General features: G+C 24.3%; 1 protein-coding gene across 6 annotated transcripts in view; it reads right to left on the bottom strand.

Annotated features, from left to right (window-relative positions):
- Window positions 1–367: 367 nt before the first annotated feature.
- Window positions 368–27,525, bottom strand: part of Trl (Trithorax-like) — a 37,920-nt gene continuing 10,762 nt past the window's right edge. For 4 of the 6 annotated variants that reach the window (XM_075306103.1, XM_075306101.1, XM_075306102.1 and 1 more), the window contains 6 exons: window positions 23,838–24,074; window positions 23,546–23,768; window positions 23,183–23,467; window positions 22,898–23,035; window positions 9,065–9,585; window positions 386–585 (listed from right to left, as the gene is read on the bottom strand). In XM_075306103.1, coding sequence (XP_075162218.1) covers window positions 523–585; window positions 9,065–9,585; window positions 22,898–23,035; window positions 23,183–23,467; window positions 23,546–23,768; window positions 23,838–24,074 — 1,467 coding nt within the window. In that variant the 3' untranslated portion in view covers window positions 386–522. Of the gene's footprint in view, window positions 586–8,351; window positions 9,586–22,897; window positions 23,036–23,182; window positions 23,468–23,545; window positions 23,769–23,837; window positions 24,075–27,525 lie in introns of those variants that run through there. The other 2 variants (XM_075306105.1, XM_075306104.1) reach the window with 2 other exon arrangements.

A 27,525-nucleotide genomic window follows, 5' to 3' on the forward strand; every position in this document is an offset into this window, starting at 1 on the left:
TGTTGTTATACCCGATGTTGAGGGCTGTATAATACCCGAAGTGCTGGAACTACTTGTGCCTGTATGATGATTATTACTACTGGAGACGGTGGTGGTGATGGTGTTGCTGTTATTGTGGGAAGATGTACCACTACTATTTGCTGACGAATTCGGTGATATATAATTTATAAGTAAAACCCTTTCGCCTGCCGCATTTGTGGTCGCATGACCTCTTAACATGCGACGTGTGGCTCTTGTCAATGGTTGTGATGTGGTTATTTGTACATTGCCTTGGGCTCCACTAACCATTTGGGCCAATTCGGCGGCTGTGACATTTAGAACTTCACCATTTCCACTAATAACTGTGGCATTACCACTACTCGTATTGGCACCACCACTCGTATGGACCGTTTCATTAGCTGCTGTTGTCGTCGTTGTGGCCCCAGCTGTGCTAGTAGCTGTGACCCCTGTGCCCGTTACGACCTCGACTCCGTTGTCCGTTGTTGTATCGGAGGAGCCGCAGATCATATCGTTGGATCATCATTACGTATTATTACTGCCTTTTAAAATGAAAACCTTCTTTACCAAAATATTCTTATTGTTGCCCTAAATAAGCAGAATGTGTGCAAAGCATTGGCACACACATAGAATAGAGGGTCGGCAAGGTGGTGGTAGTGGTAGTTTTGGTGATGATGGTTAACAATAATAACATATTTGTAATGATGATGGGGTTAGTTGTGGATTTCCCATCCAAAATGATGTATGGATGTATGTAATGATGGTATGATATAGCGGGGCACATGTCATAAGATGGCATTGTTGTTATTTCATTAACATTGAAACATTCGACGAGAGCGAGAGAGAGAATAAGGGAGCGCGAAGAATTTATGCGTTACAAGAAATAAAAAAGAGAGTAAAAAGAGAACAAACATTGATTAGTATTCTTTTAGTGACGAGATATTATTTGTTACAAAAACAACAACATTTAATGTGATGAGTACAAAATTATGTATGAGTTAATAGTTTTTATCAATGTCTTCATATATATAAAGTAAAGCTATAAATGCCCAAACTACTGTAAAACTAACCCATACAGAAATACCTGGCGAAACTCTTGTATTAGCATGCAAAAGTCTATACCAGACTTTTATGGCCACATCCAGAGAAGGCAAATTAATGTCAATCAATGAAATCCCTAATGTGTCTGCTATTGAAATCGTTAGTATGTCAACACAACGACAGCGGTAGGTACAACGGAAATTCAACAATCGACAAGCGGCGTGTTCCCATTAAAAATAAAATTTTAACAAAATTTTCTATAGAAATAAACTTAACAAAATTTTCTATAGAAATAAAATGTTTACAACATTTTCTATAGAAATAAAATGTTAACAAAATTTTCTATAGAAATAAAATTTAGACAAAATTTTCTATAGAAATAAAATTTTGACACAATTTTCTATAGAAATAAACTTTTAACAAAATTTTCCATAGAAATAACATTTTTACAACATTTTCTATAGAAATAAATATTTGACAAAATTTTCTATAGAAATAAATATTTGACAAAATTTTCTATAGAAATAAAATTTAAAAAAAAAATCTAGAGAAATAAACTTTGAACAAAATTTTCTATAGAAATAAAATTTAAAAAAAATTCTATAGAAATAAACTTTTAACAAAATTTTCTATAGAAATAAACTTTTAACAAAATTTTCTATAGAAATAGACTTTTAACAAAATTTTCTATAGAAATAAACTTTTAACAAAATTTTCTATAGAAATAAACTTTTAACAAAATTTTCTATAGAAATAAAATATTGACAAAATTTTCTATAGATATAAAATTTTGACAAAATTTTCTATAGAAATAAAATTTTGACAAAATTTTCTATAGAAGTAAAATTTAAAAACAAGTTTCTATAGAAATAAATTTTTAACAACATTTTCTATAGAAATAAACTTTTAACAAACTTTTCTATAGAAATAAAATTTTGACAAAATTGTCTATAGATGTGAAATTTTGAGAAAATTTTCTATAGAAATAAAATTTTGACAAAATTTTCTATAGAAAAAAAATTTGAAAAAATTTTCTATAGAAATAAAAATTTTGACAAAATTTTCTATAGAAATAAAATTTCGGCAAAATTTTCTATGGAAATAAAATTTTGAAAAAAAATTTCTATAGAAATAAAAATTTTGAAAAAAAATTCTATAGAAATAAAATTTTCACAAAATATTCTATAGAAGTAAAATTTAAAAACAAGTTTCTATAGAAATAAATTTTTAACAAAATTTTCTATAGAAATAAACTTTTAACAAAATTTTCTATAAAAATAAATTTTTAACAAAATTTTCTATAGAAATAAACTTTTAACAAAATTTTCTATAGAAATAAAATTTTGACAAAATTTTCTATGGAGAAAAAAACTTTGACAAAATTTTTCTAGAGAGATAAACTTTTGACAAATTTTTATAGAAAAATAAAATTTTGTCAAAATTTTCTATAGAAATAAAACTTTGAGAAAAGTTTCTATAGATGTGAAATTTTGAGAAAATTTTCTATAGATGTGAAATTTTTAGAAAATTTTCTATAGAAATAAAATTTTGAGAAAATTTTCTATAAAAATAAAATTTTGACAAAATTGTCTATAGAAATAAAATTCTGACAAAATTTTCTATAGAAATATAATTTTGACAACATTTTCTATAGAAATATCAATCATTCTTTAAATCAAGTATTTTTTTATGCCCCGGTAAAACTGTGATTGAAGATATTTCAATTAAAAAATTAATTGGATCAATTAATTTCGTGAATGAATAAAATTTTGGTTTTATAGAAAATTTTGTCAAATTCTGATTTTATTTTTTTTATTTCTTTAAAAAATGTTGTCAAAAATTTTACTTCTATAGTAAATTCTGTCGAAATTTTGACTACTATAGAATTTTTTTTTTTAATATTATATCTATAGACAATTTTGTGTCAAAATTTTATTTATATAGAAAATTTTATATCAAAATTTTATTTCTATAGAAAATTTTGTCAACATTTTATTTGTTTAGAAAATTTTGTCAAAATTTTATTTCTATAGAAAATTTTGTCAAAATTTTAATTCTATAGGAAATTTTCTTCAAACTTTATTTCTATTGTAAATTTCTGCAAAATATTCTATAGAAATAAAATTTTGACAAAATTTTCTATGGGGAAAAAACTTTGACAAAATTTTTCGAGAGAAATAAACTTTTGACTAATTTTTGTATAGAAATAAAATTTTGTCAAAATTTTCTATAGAAATAAAATTTTGAGAAAATTTTCTATAGATGTGAAATTTTGAGAAAATTTTCTATAGATGTGAAATTTTGAGAAAATTTTCTATAGATGTGAAATTTTGATAAAAATTTTCTATAAAAATAAAACTTTGACAAAATTTTCTATAGGAAAATTCTGACAAATTTTTCTATAGAAATATAATTTTGACAACATTTTCTATAGAAATAAAATTTTGATAAAATTTTCTATAGACATAAAATGTTTGTATTGATTTCAGTTTAAACCATGCGTTGACTAAACCAAAAGTGAAGCTTAACCAACAGAGTAAAAGTTTTCCCAATTACTAATGGAGGGGATAGTAATCGGAGGATGAAAAAATTACCACAAGGGAACCGCCATCTTACGTACATCTTAATGCCCCATAAGACCCTTAAATTTATTTATGGAAGGTTGCTAGGATGGAATGGTGGGAAATTCAGGAAAACATTGAGAATAATCGAAAATTAATCATAGCCTATACAATGTATACCAAATCACTGTAACATACGAAGGCAAAAACTTAGGAGACATCATGCAAAGCTTTACAAAGAAACTAAGTATAATGGAAGCAAAATGATGAAGGGAAAATAGAATATAGCAACATAGTAAACCACCAAGTAAAAAGGGCAAATAATTTTAAAGTAAAAGAATCAAAAACAAAACGCAATTAAAAATTCAAAATAAAAATGTTAGTAAGCTGTTCACTTTTTTTTTTGTTTTAAATATTTTATTGTTGTTTGTATTAAAAAAAAAATATATATATACATTAACATTAGGTGTGTTTTTGTGTATGCCATAAATTATTTTAGTTTTCCTACCAACGATTTATAGAGGAATATGAACAAAAACAAAAATTAAACTAAATTGTAAATATTCCTCCAATACATATATAAAATAATTAAGTAAAATAGTAATAGAAATAGTTAGGGAAAAATAACTCTTTATACTACATAAGTGTATATTAAAAACTAAGAACTAGATAGTTAAACTAACAAATACAAACTTATAGAACAAATTATATAGGATTAGCATTAAAGTTCAGTTTTTACGAATAGAAAATAGAACAAAATATCGTAGATTATACAATATAACAAAAATAATTAAACTAATTATTAACATCCTTAGTTAAAAAAAAAAACAACTATTAAAAAAATGGTTTAGCTCCAAATACAAAATGAATTGCTTGAATAAATGTTTAATAAAATCTGCTTCAAAAACTCCGATAGGCCCATTTGTTTTTTTTTTTTTGTTTTCTTGTACTGGATAGTGAAGCCGTGACGGACTAAAATAATCCCTAAATTAATTTTTTCAGGGCTAGTGCGAAATTATGCAACTCTGTCAAAATTTTATTTCTATAGAAAATTTTTTCAAAATTTTATCTATATAAATTTTTTTTTCAAAATTTTATTTCTATAGAAATTTTTTTTTCAAAATTTTATTTCTATAAAAAATTTTTTCAAAATTTTATTTCTATAGAAAATTTTCTCAAAATTTTTATTTCTATAGAAAAGTTTGTCAAAATGTTATTTCTAAAGAAAATTTGTGCAAAATTTTATTTCTATAGAAAATTTTGTTAAAATTTTATTAATATAGAAAATTTTGTCAAAATTTAGGAAATTTTTATCAAAATTTTATTTCTATAGAAAAATTTGTCGAAAATGTTGTCAAAATTTTTTTTCTATAGAAAATGTTTGCAAAATTTTATTTCTATATAAAAATTTTGCAAAAATTTATTTCTATTTTATTCTATGCCTCATGGCTTGGTTATCCAGTACTAAAAAATAAAAAGCCTAATAACTGACTTATTTTTTGCTGAAAGCACACTTCTTTGCTTTTACTACTGAGTGCATATTTAAATTTTAGAACAATATTTTTATAGGAAAATAAAGAAAACTACCATTAAAATGGTTTTTAGGATAATGTAAGGCAATTTTCGAGCCTTTGAGGATTAAATAGAAAATTCTATTTGTTATTTTAGACCTGAATATTTGCTTTCACGTTTTCAGCAGATTTGGGTTTTGGTTGATGTTAATAACAAATTTATCTGATAGCATAAAATTGTCTATGAATGCCAGCTACTTAAATGAAACTTATTCACAATAAATTGCTATTGTGATTTGACAAAGCTTTAATTTATAAAAATGGCAATACCATACAATTTGACTATTTTTGAAGTTATTTGATCTTTAATTCCGAATATCAAAATCTCAGCTAATTTACAAATATTTCATTAAACCAAGAATGTGTTTCTTTATAGTAATTTGCATCCTGTGAATTAAGGCTTTTTTGCTTATATCTAGGAAGCAAATTTTAAAAACTGGTATCCTATGCACGGTTGCAACTCGAGCCTAAAAAAAATCTACCAAAATTAAAAAAAAAAATGAAAATCTTATTCTGCCAATATTTTATTTCCATAGAAAATGTTTGCAAAATTTTATTTCTATAGAAAACTTTGTCAAAATTTGTTTTCTATAGAAAACTTTGTCAAAATTTGTTTTCTATAGAAAATTGTATCAAAATGTTATTTCTATAGAAAATTTTGTCAAACTTTTATTTCTATAGAAAATTTTGTCAAAATTTTATTTCTATAGAAAATTTTTGCAAAATTTTATTTCTATAGAAAATTTTGTTAAAATTTTAGTTCTATAGAAAATTTTTGCAAAATTTTATTTCTATAAAAAAAGTTTGCCAAAATTTTATTTCTATAGAAAAATTTATCAAAATTTTATTAATATAGAACATTTTGTCAAAATTTTATTTCTATAGAAAATTTTGTCAAAATTTTATTTCTATAGAAAATTTTGTCAAAATTTTATTTCTATAGAAAATTTTGTAAAAATTTTATTTCTATAGAAAATTTTGTCAAAATTTTATTTCTATAGAAAATATTGTCAAAATTTTATTTCTATAGAAAATTTTGTCAAAATTTTATTTCTATAGAAAATTTTTATCAAAATTTTATTTCTATAGAAAATTTTGTCAACATTATATTTCTATAGAAAATTTTGTCAAAATTTTATCAAAATTTTATTAATATAGAAAATTTTCTCAACATTTTGTTTCCATAGAAAATTTTCTCAACATTTTATTTTTATAGAAAAATTTCTCAACATTTTATTTCTATAGAAAATTATGTCAAAACTTTATTTCTATAGAAAATTTTTACAAAATTTTGTCAAAATTTTATTTCTATAGAAAATTTTGTCAAAATTTTATTGCTTTATAAAATTTTGTAAAAATTTTATTGCTATAGAAAATTTTGTCAACATTTTATTTCTATAGAAATTTTGTCAAAATTTTATTTCTATAGAAAATTTTTGCACAATTTTATTTCTATAGAAAATTTTGTCAAAATTTTATTGCTATAGAAATTTTGTCACAATTTTATTTCTATAGAGAATGTTGTCAAAATTTTATTGCTATAGAAAATTTTGTCAAAATTTTATTTCTATAGAAAATTTTGTCAAAATTTTATTGCTATAGAAAATTTTGTCAAAATTTTATTTCTATAGAAAATTTTGTCAAAATTTTATTTCTATAGAAAATATTGTCAAAATTTTATTTCTATAGAAAATTTTGTCAAAATTTTATTTCTATAGAAAATTTTTATCAAAATTTTATTTCTATAGAAAATTTTGTCAACATTATATTTCTATAGAAAATTTTGTCAAAATTTTATCAAAATTTTATCAAAATTTTATTAATATAGAAAATTTTCTCAACATTTTGTTTCCATAGAAAATTTTCTCAACATTTTATTTTTATAGAAAAATTTCTCAACATTTTATTTCTATAGAAAATTTTGTCAAAACTTTATTTCTATAGAAAATTTTTACAAAATTTTGTCAAAATTTGATTTCTATAGAAAATTTTGTCAAAATTTTATTGCTATAGAAAATTTTGTCAACATTTTATTTCTATAGAAATTTTGTCAAAATTTTATTTCTATAGAAAATTTTTGCACAATTTTATTTCTATAGAAAATTTTGTCAAAATTTTATTGCTATAGAAATTTTGTCAAAATTTTATTTCTATAGAAAATGTTGTCAAAATTTTATTTCTATAGAAAATTTTGTCAAAATTTTATTAATATAGAAAATTTTCTCAACATTTTGTTTCCATAGAAAATTTTCTCAACATTTTATTTTTATAGAAAAATTTCTCAACATTTTATTTCTATAGAAAATTTTGTCAAAACTTTATTTCTATAGAAAAATTTTACAAAATTTTGTCAAAATTTTATTTCTATAGAAAATGTTGTCAAAATTTTATTGCTATAGAAAATTTTGTCAAACTTTTATTTCTATAGAAAAGTTTGTCAAAATTTTATTTCTATAGAAAATTTTGTCAAAATTTTATTGCTATAAAAAATGTTGTCAACATTTTATTTCTATAGGATATTTTGTCAAAATTTCCTATAAAAATAAAATTTTGTCAAACGTTTTTTATATAGAAAATTTTGTCAAAATTTTATTTCTATAGAAAATTTTGTCAAAATTGTATTTCTATAGTAATAAGTAAAAATAACGAAATCTATAGAAAATTTAGAAATTTTCTCAAAATTTTATTTCTACAGAAAATTTTCTCAAAATTTTATTTCTATAGAAAATTTTCTCAAAATTTTATTCCTACCAAACAGTAAGCAATTACCATTTTTTGGCATCTGTGGCAACCGTGATCCTACAACGATTAAGGAAAATAATTATTTCTATAGTAAAAAGAAAAATCCTAAATATTGTGTAATCTATATTATTTAGTTTTTTTTTTAGGTAAAATCTTATTCAAAACTGTTAACCCTTTTGAAACTTATTACAAAAATATTTAGAAAAAGGTGTTTTTACTTATGTGTAAGTAAAAATAAGTAAATTTAAACAATTAATATTTTTACAAAAAGATTGTGTAGTACGTAGCATTAATCTACATTACCAAAAGCTACTACAAGCTCATATTTAAATACACAATTAAAACAGATTCTCTAGTATATAAGCCAAAATATAACCAAAATTTTAAAAGGAAACATTTTTTACAAGCTCTACGTAAATGAAACAATTTACCAAAAACATAAAGAGGGGGTGAAAATAAAAATTTCTCTATTCAACATAATTATACTACACAGTTTATAAAAACAATATAAATTTATTTCCAAAGAAAGACATGATTTATATGTAGGTGGTAATAAGGAATAACTAAGATTAGTACAATTAATAAAAACATTATGGTATTGAGGATTTGTTATAGATGGGGGGAGAGAAGTATTTTCATTGGATGTGGGGGGGCGGCTTAAGGGCTATTAAGTTTAACATTAAAATTGCACTTAAAAAACGAGATTAAACAACACAACAATTTTTCAGTATTGGCCATACAATAATGGATACCAGGATTTTTACAGACAACAAAAAATTTAAATTTTCTAAACAAAATTTCTTTTCAAAAAAAATTTTTAAATTTTCTTAAAGTAAAATATTTTAAATTAAAAGAAATTAATGCATAATTTATTTTAATTCAAATGCATATTATAGCTCACTATGTTATTAAGTAAATATTTTTTACTTTTTCTCTAGCAGTTTTTAGGAACTTTTTCAAAAAAAATACGTTTTTCTTTACAAAAAAATCTAAAAATTGTTGTGTTGCTTAGTGAAATATTCTTGTTGCACAAGAATATTTTTTCTTTGTCTTAATATTTTTTTTTTTTGAATTTGTCATTGTCTCATAAATCTCATCTCATTGTCATCCTCATCACAATGTTGAATGTGTTTGGTATTCAGTCATATTCACCTGATTAATATTGCCCAAAATCTGATGACCCTGCAGAGTTTGAACCTGGGCTATGGATAGCGAGGTGGTGCCATCTGTATTTTCGGTTTGTGTTACTATTTGCTGGCCCTGCTGCGTTTGCTGCTGCTGTTGTTGTTGTTGGTTAGCTTGTTGTTGGACCGACTGCTGTTGTGGCGTTGTTGTTGTGGTGGTCGTCGATATATTACCGCTTTGATCTATGATATGATGTTGCTGGATCTGTTGCGTCTGCTGCACTTGGACTTGTTGTACTTGTTGTTGTTGCTGTTGCGTTTGCTGCTGCTGTTGTTGTTGTTGTTGTCCATTATTAGTAGTCACTGTCATTGTTGTTTGTCCTTGATTAGCATCTGGGTCCTTCTTAACTTGCACCGTTTGTAGCGTATGTAGCGATTGTACCGATTGTACTTGGGGAACAGTACTAACGGATGTTGTGGTCACTGTCGATGTTCCAGATGCATTCGATGAACCAGGTGGTACGGCCATAGCAGTTTTCTTACCGGGTGCTGAAAACAAAAACAAAACATTTAATAGACGAACTCCCCTGAAGAAGACAACAAAAATTGTCGAAACGTTGGGAACAATGCAATAAAAGTCTTTTTATTTGCGGAAAACAACCTTAGGTCTGATAGCTTAATTAGATGGGAAAATTTTGAAACTAATAAACGGACCAAAAATAATAATCAAAAAACCAAACACATTGGAAATGTAAAATTAAATTAACCTTCATTTTTGGTAATCGGGATTTTGACAAAAAATTTCTATAGAATTAAAATTTTGACAAAAAATTTCTATAGAATTAAAATTTTGACAAAAAAATTTCTATAGAAATAAAATTTTCAGAAAATTTTCTATACAAAAAAATGTCAGTAAAATTTTTATACAAATAAAATTTTGACAAAATTTTCTATAGAAATAAAATTTTGACAAAATTTTCTATAGAAATAAAATGTTGACAAAATTTTTTTAAAGAAATAAAATTTTGACAAAATTTTCTATAGAAATAAAATTTTGACAAAATTTTTTATAGAAATAAAATTTTGACAAAATTTTCTATAGAAATAAAATTTTAACAAAATTTTCTATAGAAATAAAATTTTCAGAAAATTTTCTATAGAAATAAAATTGTCAGAAAATTTTCTATAGAAATAAAATTTTCAGAAAATTTTCTATAGAAATAAAATTTTCAAAAAATTTTCTATAGAAATAAAATTTTGATAAATTCTCTATAGAAATAAAATTTTGACAAAATTTTCTCAGACCGAACTCAGTCACAGAGATTGAACTAACCCCAGTCCCAGCGTTTGGCCTGCATAGTGAATCCTGCATGGCAGACAACAATTTCAGAAATAGAAGGGGGTCTGAAAAGTGGAGGTCCTTTGTTATGGAAATAAACAGGGCTGAGGAGTCGAGTCAATTTTGCTCGACTCCGACTCCAGCATTTCTTATTAGCCTCGACTCCGACTCCGGAGTCGACTTCAGGTGGTGTACCTAAATCTCATTTTAACAGTATTCCAAATGTAATTTTAAGGTGTAGTGTTCCAAAAATAAACCGATATAAGTATTCTATTTTGCCATATGTGTTTATATGTCCAAAAGAACTCTAATTTAAAATATTTACTTTGATACGACTCGACGACAAACCTCAGCATTTTAGGGATGTAAAGAACTCTACATTTTAATTTCAGGCCCATAAATGAAAATACGACATAAAACTATATAGAGACCACATCAAAATATGGGTATAACAACAATCTCCAGAATATATATTTATAAAACCACAAAATTTCAAAAAATAATTAGGCTTTCAGAAGTTTAAAAAGTAAAATCCTGGTATTGGTCTATATACGCATTTTATAAAAAATAAATCACGTTGGCAGAGGTTTAATTTAAAATTACAGCTTCCAAGGACATCGGGTGTATACACACAAAAAAATTTTTTTCTGATTCAATCACGAAATTAATTGATCCAATTAATTTTTTAATTGAAATGTCTTCAATCACAGAAATGATAGTATCAATTAAAAAATTAATTGAAGGTCAATTAAAAAATTAATTGATCCAATTAAAAAATTAATTGATACTATTAATTTTTGTGATTGATTTTTGTTTCAATTAAAAAATTTGTTGATTCAATTAAATTTTTAATTGAATATTTTTTAAAACTCAATTAAAATTTTAATTGGAAAATTTTTCGTGAATTTTTTTTTCTGTGTAAGGAGATTTCTCAAGTAATTATGTAGGGCTATCTCAAAATCTGGGAAATTTCCGCATTTATTTATGGATCTCAAATAGCTCTAAATTCGAAATTTCTGACAAATTTTATGAAAATTTTAGACTGGGAAAAATTTCTTAAAACAAATCGGAAGTTGGGTTTATATATAGGTGCTATATCACAAAATTGTCCGGTATGACCCATCTTCGAACTCGACAAGAGTATATACAGGGTCAAAAATCTATATTTTAATATGTTAAAAATGGACAATACAATTGATCAATTAAGCCTATATTCTAGTAAAACCTACATTTTATATCACGGTGAAATTTCACCCATATAAATACACTTTGAATGACCTGAAATCCAGTACTTCGTTTTTCGTTATTCGATTAAAAATTTTTTTGTCGAAATATTTCTTTAGCTACAAAGATATGAAGTGTTTTTCTCTATTTTGTTTCGCCGGAGTCGGAGTAGAGCAAAATTTCTACGACTCCGACTCCAGCAAAATTGTCAGACTCCGACTCCAAGACTCCGACTCCGGATCCGACTCCATAGCCCTGGAAATAAACATGGAATCGGGCAAACCTCAGTGATAAGAGGGAAGTTCACAACTACAGTATCACAATATACTGAATAGTCTAAGGGAGCCTGTCATAAGCGTAGAGAGGCCGGCCTATGGTCCAGAAAAACTTTTAGCCCCTTCTATAGCCATCAGCTCCAGGCCAGAGAGCATAAAGAATTCACAGAAAGCCTGAAATATTTGCCTGTCATGGTGGGAATAACGGAATAGATCTGTCGATACGAGATTGGGAACAAAGGGAAATGAACAAGTAGATCGAAAGGACCATCGAGGCAATCCGGACTGTGTTGGAGAAACGGCACTGAAAAAGAACTTAGATCCATGTGGAATAGCACAAATGACGATGAGAACAGGGAGCTGTAAACAGAAGACCAGGGAGCTAGAAAATTAGAAAATTTTCTCAAAATTTTATTTCTATAGAATATTTTTTCAAAATTTTATTTCTTTAGAAAATTTTGTCAAAACTTTATTTCTATAGAAAGTTTTGTAAAAATGTTATTTCTATAGAAAATTTTCTCAACATTTTATTCGTATAGAAAATTTTCTCAAAATTTTATTTCTTTAGAAAATTTTCTCAAAATTTTATTTCTATAGAAAATTTTGTCAATATTTTATTTCTATTGAAAATGTTGTCAAAATTTAATTACTATAGAATTTTTTTTGTCAAAATTTTATTTCTATAGAAATTTTTTGTCAAAATTTTATTTCTAAAGAAAATTTTGTCAAAATTTTATTTCTATAAAAAATTTTGTAAAAATTTTATTTCTTTAGAAAATTTTCTCAAAATTTTATTTCTATAGAAAATTTTGTCAAAAATTTATTACTATAGAATTTTTTTGTCGAAATTTTATTTCCATAGAAAATTTTGTTTCTATAGAAAATTTTGTCAACATTTTATTTCCATAGAAAATTTTGTCAAAATTTTATTTCTATAGAACATTTTCTCAAAATTTTATTTCTATAGAAAATTTTGTCAAAATTCTGTCATGGTGGGAATAACGGAAAAGATCTGTCGATACGAGATTGGGAACAAAGGGAAATGAACAAGTAGATCGAAAGGATCATCGAGGCAATCCGGTCTGTGTTGGAGAAACGGCACTGAAAAAGAACTTAGATCCATGTGGAAAAGCACAAATGACGATGAGAACAGGGAGCTGTAAACAGAAGACCAGGGAGCTAGAAAATTAGAAAATTTTCTCAAAATTTTATTTCTATAGGAAATTTTTTCAAAATTTTATTTCTTTAGAAAATGTTGTCAAAATTTTATTTCTATAGAAAATGTTCTCAAAATTTTATTCCTATAGAAAATTGTGTCAAAATTTTATTTCTATAGAAAATTTTGTCAAAATTTTATTTCTATAGAAAATTTTGTCAAAATTTTATTTCTATAGAAAATGTTTTCAAAATTTTATTTCTGTAGAGATATTTTGTCAAAATTTTATAGAAAATGTTCACAAAATTTTATTTCTATAGAAATTTTTGTCAAAATGTAATTACTATAGAATTTTTTTTGTCAAAAATTTATTTCTATAGTTTTTTTTTGTCAAAAAAATCACAAAATTTTATTTCTATAGAAAATTTTGTCAAAATGTAATTACTATAGAATTTTTTTTTGTAAAAATTTTATTTCTATAGATTTTTTTGTCAAAATTTTATTTCTATAGAAAATTTTGTCAAAATTTTATTTCTTTAGAAAATTTTCTCAAAATTTTATTTCTATAGAAAATTTTGTCAAAAATTTATTACTATAGAATTTTTTCGTCGAAATTTTATTTTTATAGAAAAATTTTGTCAAAATTTTATTTCTATAGAAAATTTTGTGAACATTTTATTTCTATAGAAAATTTTGTCAAAATTTTATTTCTATAGAAAATTTTGTCAAAATTTTATTTCTATAGAAAATTTTATCAAAATTTTATTTCTATAGAAAATTTTATCAAAATTTTATTTCTATAGAAAATTTTGTCAAAATTTTATACTATAGAATTTTTTTGTCAAAATTTTATTTCTCTAGACAATTTTCTCAAAATTTTATTTCTATAGAAAATTTTCTCAAAATGGTATTTCTATAGAAAATGTTCTCAAAATTTTATTTCTATAGAAAATTTTGTCAAAATTTTATTTCTATAGAAAATGTTGTTAAAATTTTATATCTGTAGAGATATTTTGTCAAAATTTTATAGAAAATGTTCACAAAATTTTATTTCTATAGAAAATTTTGTCAAAATGTAATTACTATAGAATTTTTTTCTCAAAATTTTATTTCTATAGATTTTTTTTGTCAAAATTTTATTTCTATAGAAAATTTTGTCAACATTTTATTTCTTTAAAAAATTTTCTCAAAATTTTATTTCTAGAGAAAATTTTGTCAAAAATTTATTACTATAGAATTTTTTCCTCGAAATTTTATTTTTATAGAAAATTTTGCTATAGAAAATTTTGTCAAAATTTTATTTATATAGAAAATTTTGTCAAAATTTTATTTCTATAGAAAATTCTGTCAACATTTTATTTCTATAGAAAATTTTGTGAAAATTTTATTTCTATAGAAAATTTTGTGAAAATTTTATTTCTATAGAAAATTTTGTCAAAATTTTATTTCTATAGAAAATTTTGTCAAAATTTTATTTCTATACACAATTTTCTCAAAATGGTATTTCTATAGAAAATTTTCTCAAAATGGTATTTCTATAGAAAATTTTCTCAAAATGTTATTTCTATAGAAACGAAAATGAATTTTTCATCGGTTCTACGTATTTGTTGTTTATCAAACGCTGAATGAAGTCGAACAGCGAACGATCGACCAAAAAATGCATAGTTACTACACCAATGTCGACCGACCTGCATTTCATAACCACCTTATGCATTTTAATGATGTACAAACTACAAATTCATCTCAAAGTTTATCAGCAACAACATTATGAAAAGCGAAATATATGCAATGGAAAAATGTGTAAATATGAAGCAGCAATGTGTATGAAATGATTCTTAAATGGCATTCATTAAAAAAATAGTATAAATTTATAATAAATAATGTAATGTAATTTGTTTTGTTTTTAATACAGGAAAAAAATTGCAATTAGTCTAAAACAAAAACCAAACTTTATTGTGATGAATTTGTAGTTAAAACATAACAAAAATTTCTATAGGAAAATCAGAATCTTTTGCAAATGGGGTTTACATTACAATTAAACAAAATATGGGAGTGGGATCATATTTTTCTAATATTAAATAAAAAAATATAATCTGGAAAACTAACTACAGAAAATTTCTAAAAAAAACATAGGATGTGGTTTAAGAAAAATAAGCCATATATGTTAAACTAAAACAAAAACAAAATCAAAATACAAACTCATAACAAATAAGGTTTGGTTTTTCTTTCATCATGTTCACTTTATTTATAAAGAAATTTCTTTTTTTTAAATTTAGGCGTGTGAGCGTGTATTGTGTGTGTTTATATATTAAAAAATATATGTTTATATTATATATTAAAAATAAAAATATAAAACTTAATTTAAATTTGTCGTTATTATAAATATTAATTTGATGACAATGGACTTTATTGTGGTATTCAATTCGTTGGTTTTTTTCTCGTTTTTGTTTTCGATTTATATTTTTTATAAATTAATTAATTATGGCAATATTTATTATTTAGTCGTAATTCGGTTGTCATTTCGTTGATCATTTGGAATGCTAAAAATCATTTATTGGCGTATCTTCTGGGAATTGCAATAGAAATTAAAATGTCGACTTTTCGCATTTCCAAATAAAGGACAATTTTTTTCGATATTATCGGTAGGTTATGCAAATTGTGAAAAAAAGATTTTTTAAATTCTGGAAAGGTCAACTTTTCATTTTTTATTTTTAATTTTAGGGAAGTCGATTTTTAAAATTTCAAAATGTTAGGAATTATTTTCTTCGATGGACCACGAATTAAGAGATCGTCTGCTGTTAATAGCAAACGTTTTTATGAGTGATGGTAATAGATGCAATATGACATTTAGAGTATATGCAAGTGATTTATAAAATTAGGCTATGTGGAAAAACTCGATATTTTCATTTCTAGTTTTTTAAAACTATTATAGGCGTTTGCAATTTTTGGCAAAACATTCTCCAAATGTTCGACCTTTGCAAATATTGACGTTTTTAAAATTTGGCAAATGTAAGAATTGGGCATTTTAAAAATGTTGGAGGGTCAACTTTATGTAAATGGCAAGCAAAAACAAACGAATAAGGGTATGACCACACCACACTATGCAAAATTATGACTAAAATGAGTAGCACACTTTTTTTAAAGTTACATTTTCGAAATATCTATAGATATGGTATTTTGGAAAATAATCTTATTCTGAGGCAATATAGCAAGTATGAGCAAATTTTTTTTTATTGCTATAAAATATTTGCCCAGCGTGACCATACCATAAACGACTTTTCAAGTTTTTCATTTTAGGAAAAAATCTGATATTTTCAACATTTTTAAAGATAGACACCCAAATTTTCAAAATCGACAAAATTTGCTAGTCTACATTGAGAAACAAAAAGTCGATTATTAGCTTTTTTTAATTAAAAAAAATGGATTTTCAAAAAAAAAATTGACATTTGCAAACATCGAATTTTTGGGTTTTTCAAATTTGGCCGATTTTTTTTTTGAAAAGCAAACATAGGAAGTGTGAAAAACTAGACTCTCTAAGCCTTCCAAATTTTGGAAAAATTATTTTCACTTTTTTAATATATACTTATGAAAAAGCCAAACTCCACTCATAGAAGTCTGCAAAAAACAGCAGTCGATGTCTGCTGTTATATTTTTGTACTTCAGGGCCAAATGAACAATTTATAAAATTTTTAGGTTATAAATTTTTCCCCAAAGCATATTTAAGAACCAAAAGCAGTTTTTGGTATATTTTTGCACTGTAATACACTTACAAGCTCCTAAATACGATCAGCAAACATTTTGTTGGCTGTTATGCCTCAATTCGATAAATATTCAGATGTTTGTTCAAATACTATAGATATTTATAAAATATTGCTTTAATTATGTTAGGATAGCTCCTATGTTGACATTTTTATTTGTTTTAGACAAAATAAAACATGTTTTAGTGTAATCGAGCTTCAAAAATAGCAGAAAATATTTGCTATTTCAGCAAACAGTGATTGCTGTCCCTTTTTCAGCAGACTTTCTGCTGTTTTAGCAGACTTTTCTGCTGTCCCTACTAACAAATTTCTTTGGGTGCACAGGTACTCACAAATTTTTATAAATTTTTTATTTCTATAGAAAAATTTGTCAAAATTTTATTTCTATAGAAAATTTTGCCAAGATTTTATTTCTATAAATTTTGCAAAAATTTTCTATAGAAATAAAATTTTGACAAAATTTTCTATAGAAACAAAATTTTAAAAAATTTTCTATAGATATAAAATTTTGACAAAATTTCCTACAGAAATAAAATTTCGACAAAATTTTCTATAGAAATAAAATTTCGACAAAATTTCTTATAGACATAAAATTTTGCAAAAATTTTCTATAGAAATAAAATTTTGCAAAAATTGTCTGTAGAAATCAAATTTTGCAAAAATTGTCTATAGAAATAAAATGTTGCCGAAATTTTCTATAAAAATAAAATTTTGCAAAAATGTTCTATAGAAATAAAATTTTGCCAAAATTTACATAGAAATAAAATTTTGCAAAAATTGTCTATAGAAATAAAATTTTGCAAAAATTGTCTATAGAAATAAAATGTTGCCGAAATTTTCTATAGAAATAAAATTTTGCAAAAATTTTCTATAGAAACAAAAAATTTGCAAAAATTTTCTATAGAAATAAAATTTCGACAAAATTTCTTATAGAAATAAAATTTTGCAAAAATTTTCTATAGAAATAAAATTTCGACAAAATTTTCTATAGAAATAAAATTTCGACAAAATTTCTTATAGACATAAAATTTTGCAAAAATTTTCTATAGAAATAAAATTTTGCAAAAATTGTCTATAGAAATAAAATTTTACAAAAATTGTCTATAGAAATAAAATGTTGCAAAAATTTTCTATAGAAATAAAATTTTTAGAAAATTTTCTATAGAAATAAAATTTTTAGAAAATTTTCTATAGAAATAATATTTTTAGAAAATTTTCTATAGAAATAATATTTTTAGAAAATTTTCTATAGAAATAAAATGTTGGTACATGGTACACATCAAATACAAATTTTTAGAAAATTTTCTATAGAAATAATATTTTTAGAAAATTTTCTATAGAAATAAAATGTTGGTACTCATCAAATACATAAACGTAAAATAACATTGTTGCGACAAACATGCTACATGTTCACCGTCCAAAAGTAATATGTTTACTGTAGGAGGTGATCATATTCCATTTCTGCGGGTAATTTCAAACTCTCCAAAAATTAAATTTTTGAAAAGTCAACTTTACAATTATCCTTTGTTAGATTTTCGTTTTTTTTTTTTATAATAGAATAATTGACTAAGGCCGAGATTTTAACGTTTTAAATATTTCCTAGACTATAGGAAAAGTCGAAATTTTGTGCTTTTTCTTTTTAGGAAATGAACGAAAGGCATTCATGAATATCTCATAGTGATTGCAATCGCTTCATGAAAGGTTTCTGTCCAATTGAAAGACAACCGAAATAAAGATTAATTGTCACACTGCCATTATTATAAACTTTTCTAATAATGTTCTATCTATATAAAATAACTTCAATATAATGAATAAAGGACCATAATAAAGCCAATTGTTTTTTTTTCTTTTGTATTCTATACACTTAATTAATAAAACTTGAGATAAAAAAATCGATAGATTTTTCATTTGTGGTTATTAAAATACATTTTTATAATTTTTACATAATTTATGGTCGAAATTAAAAGAACATAACTAAGCTTGTTAGGAATATATATATATGTGGTGAAATTTTAAAAAATCTAAGATTTTCTTTAATTTAAACATTTTTACAAGAATGTAGTTTGCATTTTTGTTTTGTAACAATAGTAATAATTTATAATATATAAATATTTTTTAAAACAAATTAGAAATAATATTGCAAAATACCAAAGAAATTTCCACAATATATTTAAGACACAATTCAAAAATTTTACAAAAGAAATCTGTTTTTTTTTTGGTACCATAAATATTTTTGTTGGAAAAACATTCAAAATAGATATTTATTAAATTTTCCATTAATGGTGGATATTAACTATGCTAAAATCGAATTTAAATCTGTAAAAGTAGAAAAAATTATAACATTTTGGCAATAACACAAATTAGAAATAAAATTGCAAAATACCAAAATTTTTCCACAATATGTTTAAGACACAATTCAAAAATTTTATAAAAGAAATCTGTTTTGTTTTGGGTACCATAAATTAATATATAAATTCACAATAGATATTTATTCCATTAATTATTTATTTCCATTAATGGTGGATATTAAGTTCGAGTTTGGCTGTTAAAATGGAAATTAAATCTGTAAAATCAGAATAAAATTATAACAATTTTGATAAGATCTTGATGGAGAAAGATCCAAAGCAGCAATTGAAAGTCTCTTTTTCAAATAAGTTATTAAAGTAATCGTGAAAAAATGGATAGTTTAGCGCTATAATGCGAACTTATTACCGACCTTAATAGACCAAAATTGATTTAATATCTATTTTTGATTTAATTAAATTTTATATATAATTCATATATACAAAATAATTTCAAAAACAATATATATTGCGAAATTTTTTCCTATTTAATGAATTTAAAATAAAAAGAAAACATTTAATAGCGGATTTTAAATTTAGCGAAAAGATAATTCCATTACTACAATCCTACTGAAAGAAAATATATTAAGATTTGGTTTTATGGAACTTTCATTTGAGCTACCAAAATGTATGATAAGTAACTTCCAACTTCCGACTGAAATTAGCGCTTCACTACACTGCATCCCATAAAATAGGGAATCTATAAATGATTGAAGCCATTTTCTTATTGTGTATAAATGTACAAATATATAATGGTGAAGGAGTATAGGTGAAGGCTATAAAAATTGAGATAAAGGCACACTTTTGCAGATTTATGCAACCTTTTTGCTATTATATGTCACTTTCTAAATAATTTAATTTCTTTTATATTATTTATAAAATATTATCTGGCTAATCCCCTTAATATTATGGACATAATTCGTTCCATGACAACTAGATAAGTTTTAGTGTCCAATTATATATACTTGTGAGCACTTTGCCCTTTCTCTTTTTCCCACCAAAAGCTTTCCAACGGACGGATAATTGGAAATAAGTATGCAAACAATACAATATTACTGCCTTATATAGTAATTTTTAAGGAGAAGGCTTTGAGAAGTAGCAAAACAAATATTTTTAGTAGAAAATAACAGCAAAATGTCTTCTAAAAGCCACTCAAGGTATTGATATTGTTACAAAGATAACAGAAAAAGGAGGATCATTATTGATATTTTATTAGGTACTCTTAATATGGAGAAGCAACCACATTTTTATGTATTTGAGATTTAGAGATGCTTTTCCATAAATTGAATTTTAATTCAATTCGAAAATTTATTCAATTACAAAACTAATTAATTCAATTAATTTTTAAATTAAATCAATAAAATTTTAACTATAAAAATGATTTTTTATTATAATTTCCGTGATTAGTTGTATGAATTAATTTCGTGATTGAAGACACTCTCCAATTTTTTTTTTATTTAATTGAATTTAAATTGAATTTGAAAATATATTCCATTAAAAAATTAATTGATTCAATTAAATTTTAAATTAAATAAAATCATTAAAATTTCAATAAGAAAATTTTTTTGTTATAATTAAATCAATTTTGGGTTGAAAAATTTTAATTGAAAATTAATTGGATGAATTAATTTTGTAATTGAAGACACTCTCCAACTCCTTTTCTATGTGGTGCCAAATGAAAAAATATAAATATATATTAGTAATAATATATACGATATTCTATTGAAATTTTATATTGGACATTTAATTGTATGTATCGCTATTTGAGTTTACTTTACAATTTCCTCATATAATTAAAAAAAAAAAAATAAACGTACATCAATTCCGTTTGAAATTTGTGTGAAAATTTTGTCAAAGAAAATAAAATACATAAACTATGGAAAATATTTATGATGATAACACCAATACTTCACAAATTTTCTACAGAAATAAAATTTTGGCAAAATTTTCTATAGGAATAAAATTTTGACAAAGTTTTCTATGGAAATAAAATTTTGACAAAATTTCTTATAGAAATAAAATTTTAACAAAATTTTCTATAGCAATAAAAGTTTGCAAAAATTTTCTATAGATATAAAATTTTAACAAAATTTTCTATAAATTTTGAGAAAATGTGCTATAGAAACAAAATTTTGCAAAAAATTTCTATAGAAATAAAATTTTGCAAAAAATTTTCTATAGAAATAAAATTTTGCAAAAATTTTCTATAGAAATAAAATTATTGCAAAAATTTTCTATAGAAATAAAATTTTGCAAAAATTTTCTATAGAAATAAAATTTTGATAAAATTTTCTATAGAAATACAATTTTGCAAAAATGTTCTATAGAAATAAAATTTTGCAAAAATTTTCTATAGAAATAAAATTTTGCAAAAATTTTCTATAGGAAATAAAATTTTCTATAGAAATAAAATTTTGATAAAATTTTCTATAGAAATAAAATTTTGCAAAAATTTTCTATTGAAATAAAATTTTATCTTTTCTACATTCAAAGGTTGAAAATCGAATCGAATAGTGAACTTTTTTTTTAATTAGAAAAAAAAAGTCCAGTAGTCGATTTCTTTAAAAAATGACCACTTTTACTTCTGCATTTAATGTTGTAGAATAGGGAGTAGTTATTCAAGCGCTCAAAGATATGTAATATGGACAGGTAATTGGAGCCTTCTTCGTCATCACCAACACACACATGTGATTTAATTCAATTGCAATTTTATATATAAAAAAATTTTTTCTACAATTCTTATATTTTTTTGAACTCATAAAAAATTAACGAATTATCAGTGAAAAAAAGAAAAATTTCTGAATATTTGAAAAAAAGAAAAGAATTATAAATATATAGGTATACATATCTAAATCTATTTTTGTATTAGGCCGGGCCTTATGTGTCTGACATTTTAAATTTGTTAATGTACATATAATTAGGATTTATGATTTACACATAAAATTATAAGATATATTTACGGTTTTTTTGTTTTTAACTAAAACTTATGGAACAAAATATTGAATAAACTGTGTATGTACAATGTAAAAGAACAAAAATGAAAATAAGGGGAAAAAATTAGAATTTAAGTAAAAAGCCTTGTTTGCTTAGATTGTAGAAAAAGAAAACAGAAAAAATTTAAAATATTTTCGGCAACAATGGGAAAGAATATAGAAGAGAGTGAGAGAGAATAGCTATAGCAATAGAGGGAAAGCCTTTGGAAAGTTTCTTGTGTGTGTGTGTGTTTTTTTTAAGATGAGCCAAAAACAAAGGAAGGAATGCATGTTATGCTTAAACGAAATGATGTGAGGCGTAAATGATTTTTTTTGCATCCTATTTTTATTGTTGTTGCTGCTGTTGTTGTTGCTGTTGCTGGTTTTGTTGCTGCTGATAAACTTCTTCGCTTACTATGTGTATGACATTTTGCATTTGACCCTGATTCGCTGCATTAGCCACTTGTTGCGCTGTCGTTGTTGTACCCACAATACAACCACCGGCCGTTGTTGTTATTGTTGTTGTACCACCAGCTCCTGGTTCCTGTTTAAGTACCGGCAACTGTGTTATTGTACTACCAACAATTATTGGTGTATTTGAGCCAGCAACAGTTGTGGTTGTATTCATGGGTGTAGCATTACTAACCGCTGTGACTAATGCATTGACTCCGGTCGCTGATGAACTATCTAAAATACTGGCATCGCTGGTCAGTGTCGATGAGGCTAATATGGTGGTGGTGCCATTAATGTTATCACTAGACGCACTTAGATCACCACCACTGTTGGCCGACTTACTTTTCTTTTCCTTTTTCACACCGGGTTTGGCAAAATGTCTTAGCTCCAAATGACGACGTAAATTTCGTGATTGTCTTATAACAGCATAACAGATTGGGCAAGTTGCTGGTTGTTCCGATTGTGATCGTGATCGAGGTTCTGTGTGAAGAAAAGGGAAATAAAAAGAGGATAAGATTTGTAAAAAATCTATAAAAATTTATTTAAAAGAAAAAATGACCCAAAACAAAACTAAATGTCTTAGTATAATACGGTCTTCTAAATTCGATAGTCTAAAGTCATACTTACTCTCTCCACTTAAGTTCTTGCTGCGTTTTCCAGATTTACCAGGCGTTGACATACTTATCTCACCAGTTGAATTCGGATCCATAACTATAGTCTCAACTTTAGTTACTTCACTCTTTATAATCGGTGTTGATGTGATCATTTGAGTTTCATTGCCATTTTCGATTTGCTGCTGTTGTTGAACCTGTTGCTGCTGGTTGCTTTGAACCGTAGTAGTTTGATGAGATGTGGTTGGGGTGCTTATAATCGTGTCCATGCCGTCAACTTTAGTAATTTTCGGAGCCGTTGCTATAGATTTTATATAGAAGAAGACGAAGAGATTATATATTATCACATTTCGTTTCGTTATTCACTTCAATGACTTACGTGACATTTTCTTAACTCTTGGTTTACGTTTTCTTGCAGGCAAATATTGTTGAATAACATCCTTAGTCGCATCGGTAGTTACAATCGTTTGTTGTCCTGTGGCCTGATTTGTTTGGGTGGTCGTTTGCAAAATTTGTCCAGCTTGATGGATATCGTCAACAACTTGAGCATGTACCGTTTGTTGGGGAGCCGTGGCAATGGTTGCAATCAATTGTTCCTGTTCCTATAACAAACAACAACGAGCGTTTTAATAATGTAAACTATATTCATTAGAACTATTCCATATACTTACATGGTGGTGCTGGGGTATCATGTGCTGCAGTTGTATCGAATGGGTAGTGTAATCATCTTTAGTCACCGTTTGAGGAGCCAGACCTTGAATATTTAAGCATTGGGCTGCCTGCAACAGTGAGGGCAATTGTGCGTGATCCACACTAACCTCACCACGGTATACAAACTCTAGAAGGGCTTCCAAGTCATTGGCATTAACACCGGCCAACATAACTACCGGATGCTTGCAAGGTGTATTCTAATATTAAAAAGGTAATAACAATTAAAAAAAAATGAGTTAGCTGTTTATTAATAGTGAAACAAATTTTAATTTTTATAATACATCGGTTTGGGCCATCATCATTATTGATTTAAAAAAAATAGCTTTCGCCTTGTTAACTTCTTTTAGTCACTGGTTCAACACGCAGATGAAACTAGTCCGTACGGGATAGAAATAAAATGTGGACAAAATTTTCTATAGAAACATTATTTTTACAACATTTTCTATAGAAATATAACATTTTGACAAAATCTTCTATAGAAATAAAATTTTGACAAAATTTCTTCTAGAAATAAAATTTTCACCAAATTTTCTATTGAAATAAAACAAAATTTTCTATAGAAATATAAAATTTTGACAACATTTTCTATAGAAATAATATGTTGACAAAATTTTCCATAGAAATAAAATTTTGACAAAATTTTCTATAGAAATAACATTTTGACAAAATTTTCTATAGAAATAAAATTTTGACAAAATTTTCTATAGAAATAAAATTTTGACAAAATTTTCTATAGAAATAAAATTTTGACAAAATTTTCTATAGAAATAAAATTTTGACAAAATTTTCTATAGAAATAAAATTTTGACAATATTTTCTATAGAAATAAAATTTTAACAAAATTTTCTAAAGAAATAAAATTTTGACAAAATTTTTTATAGAAATAAAATTTTACAAAAAGTTACTATAGAAATAAAATTTTAACAAAATGTTCTATAGAAATATAAAATTGTGACAAAATTTTCTATAAAAATATAAAATTGTGACAAAATTGTCTATAAAAATATAAAATTGTGACAAAATTGTCTATAAAAATATAACATTGTGACAAAAATTTTTTAGAAGAATGACATTTTAACAAAATTTTTTATAGAAATAAAATTTTGACAAAATTTTTTATAGAAATAAAATTTTGACAAAATTTTTTTATAGAAATAAAATTTTGACAAAATTTTCTATAGAAATAAAATTTTGACAAAATTTTCTATAGAAATAAAATTTTGACAAAATTTTCTATAGAAATAAAATTTTGACAAAATTTTGACAAAATTTTCTGCAGAAATAAAATTTTGACAAAATTTACTATAGAAATAATATTTTAACAAAATTTTAAATAGAAATATAAAATTGTGACAAAATTTTCTATAGAAATATGAATATGTGACAAAATTTTCTATAGAAATATAAAATTGTGACAAAACTTTCCATAGAAAAAAAAAATTTGACAAAAATTTTCCATAGAAATAAAATTTTGACAAAAATTTTCTATAGAAATAAAATTTTACTATAGAAATAAAATTTTGTAAAAATTTTCTATAGAAATAAAATTTTACAAAAATTTTCTATAGAAATATACAATTTTAACAAAATTTTCTAAAGAAATATAATTTTTACAAAATTTTCTACAGAAATAAACTTTTTTTCTACAGATATAAAATTTTCTACAGATATAAAATTTTGACAAAATTGTCTATAGAAATATAAAATTGTGACAAAATTGTCTATAGAAATATAAAATTGTGACAAAATTTTCTATAAAAATATAAAATTGCGACAAAATTGTCTATAAAAATATAAAATTGTGACAAAATTGTCTATAAAAATATAACATTGTGACAAAATTGTCTATAAAAATATAACATTGTGACAAAATTTTCTATAGAAATATAACATTTTGACAAAATTTTCTATAGAAATATAACATTTTGACAAAATTTTCTATAGAAATAACATTTTGACAAAATTTTCTATAGAAATAAAATTTTGACAAAATTTTCTATAGAAATAAAATTTTGACAAAATTTTTTATAGAAATAAAGGAGCAACTGCAGTTTATGGGCCCCTCACCGAATTACTTGAAATTAATATATGTTGTGTCATTCGGTGAGCTGATTCCAACAAAGTGACCCATACCCGGGGGAAGTACCCGGGTCTTGAGATATAGCCCTCCAAAGGGTCAATAAAAACTTGATATATCCAATCTAGACAAACTTGGTATCATATGAAAGCTTATTCAAAAAAATATTTTTTTAATATTTAATTTAGTTTGGGAGATATAAATAAAAAAAGAAAATTTTTACCCTATTTTTTTTTTTTTTTGTTATTTTCATTATATCTCATATACATAGCTTAAAAGCCTAGTTTCTGGTCTTTTGATTGATGTACTACATGCCTTTATAGGTCCAATTTTAGCAAAGTTATAGAGTTTTTATTCTGAGTAGAAAAAAATAAAATGTTTTATTACTGAAATAATTTTTGTATGTTGTAAGTATTAACCCAAGGGGGAAAAGTGGCCGGCCGGACAGAGTCCAAAGTGGGCTAACGTAGACCCAAGGGGGGTCTTGTGTTTGCGTTAGCCCACTTTGCATTGAATAAGCTTTCATATGATACCTAGTTTGTCTAGATTGGGCAAAAAACAAGTTTTTATTGACCCTTTGGAGGGCTATATCTCAAGACCCGGGTACTTCCCCCGGGTATGGGTCACTTTGTTGGAATCAGCTCACCGAATGACACAACATATATTAATTTTAAGCAATTCGGTGAGGGCCCATAAACTGCAGTTGAGCCGAAATAAAATTTTGACAAAATATTCTATAGAAATAAAATTTTGACAAAATTTTCTATAGAAATAAAATTTTGACAAAATTTTCTATAGAAATAAAATTTTGACAAAATTTTCTATAGAAATAAAATTTTGACAAAATTTTCTATAGAAATAAAATTTTGACAAAATTTTCTATAGAAATAAAATTTTGACAAAATTTTCTATAGAAATAAAATTTTGACAAAATTTTCTATAGAAATAAAATTTTGACAAAATTTTCTATAGAAATAAAATTTTGACAAAATTTTCTATAGAAATAAAATTTTGACAAAATTTTCTATAGAAATAAAATTTTGACAAAATTTTCTATAGAAATAAAATTTTGACAAAATTTTCTATAGAAATAAAATTTTGACAAAATTTACTATAGAAATAAAATTTTAACAAAATTTTCTATACAAATATAAAATTGTGACAAAATTTTCTATAGAAATATAAAATTGTGACAAATATTTCTATAGAAATATAAAATTGTGACAAAATTTTCTATAGAAATATAAAATTGTGACAAAATTTTCTATAGAAATATGAAATTTTGACAAAATTTTCTATAGAAATGTAACATTTTGACAAAATTTTCTATAGAAATAAAATTTTGACAAAATTTTCTAAGAAATAAAATTTTGACAAAATTTTCTATAGAAATAAAATTTTGACAAAATTTTCTATAGAAATAAAATTTTGACAAAATTTTCTATAGAAATAAAATTTTGACAAAATTTTCTATAGAAATAAAATTTTGACAAAATTTTCTATAGAAATAAAATGTTGACAAAATTTTCTATAGAAATAAAATTTTGACAAAATTTTCTATAGAAATAAAA

This window comes from Haematobia irritans, chromosome 4 (assembly GCF_050003625.1).
Source record: "Haematobia irritans isolate KBUSLIRL chromosome 4, ASM5000362v1, whole genome shotgun sequence".
In the NCBI taxonomy this organism is placed as follows: domain Eukaryota; kingdom Metazoa; phylum Arthropoda; class Insecta; order Diptera; family Muscidae; genus Haematobia; species Haematobia irritans.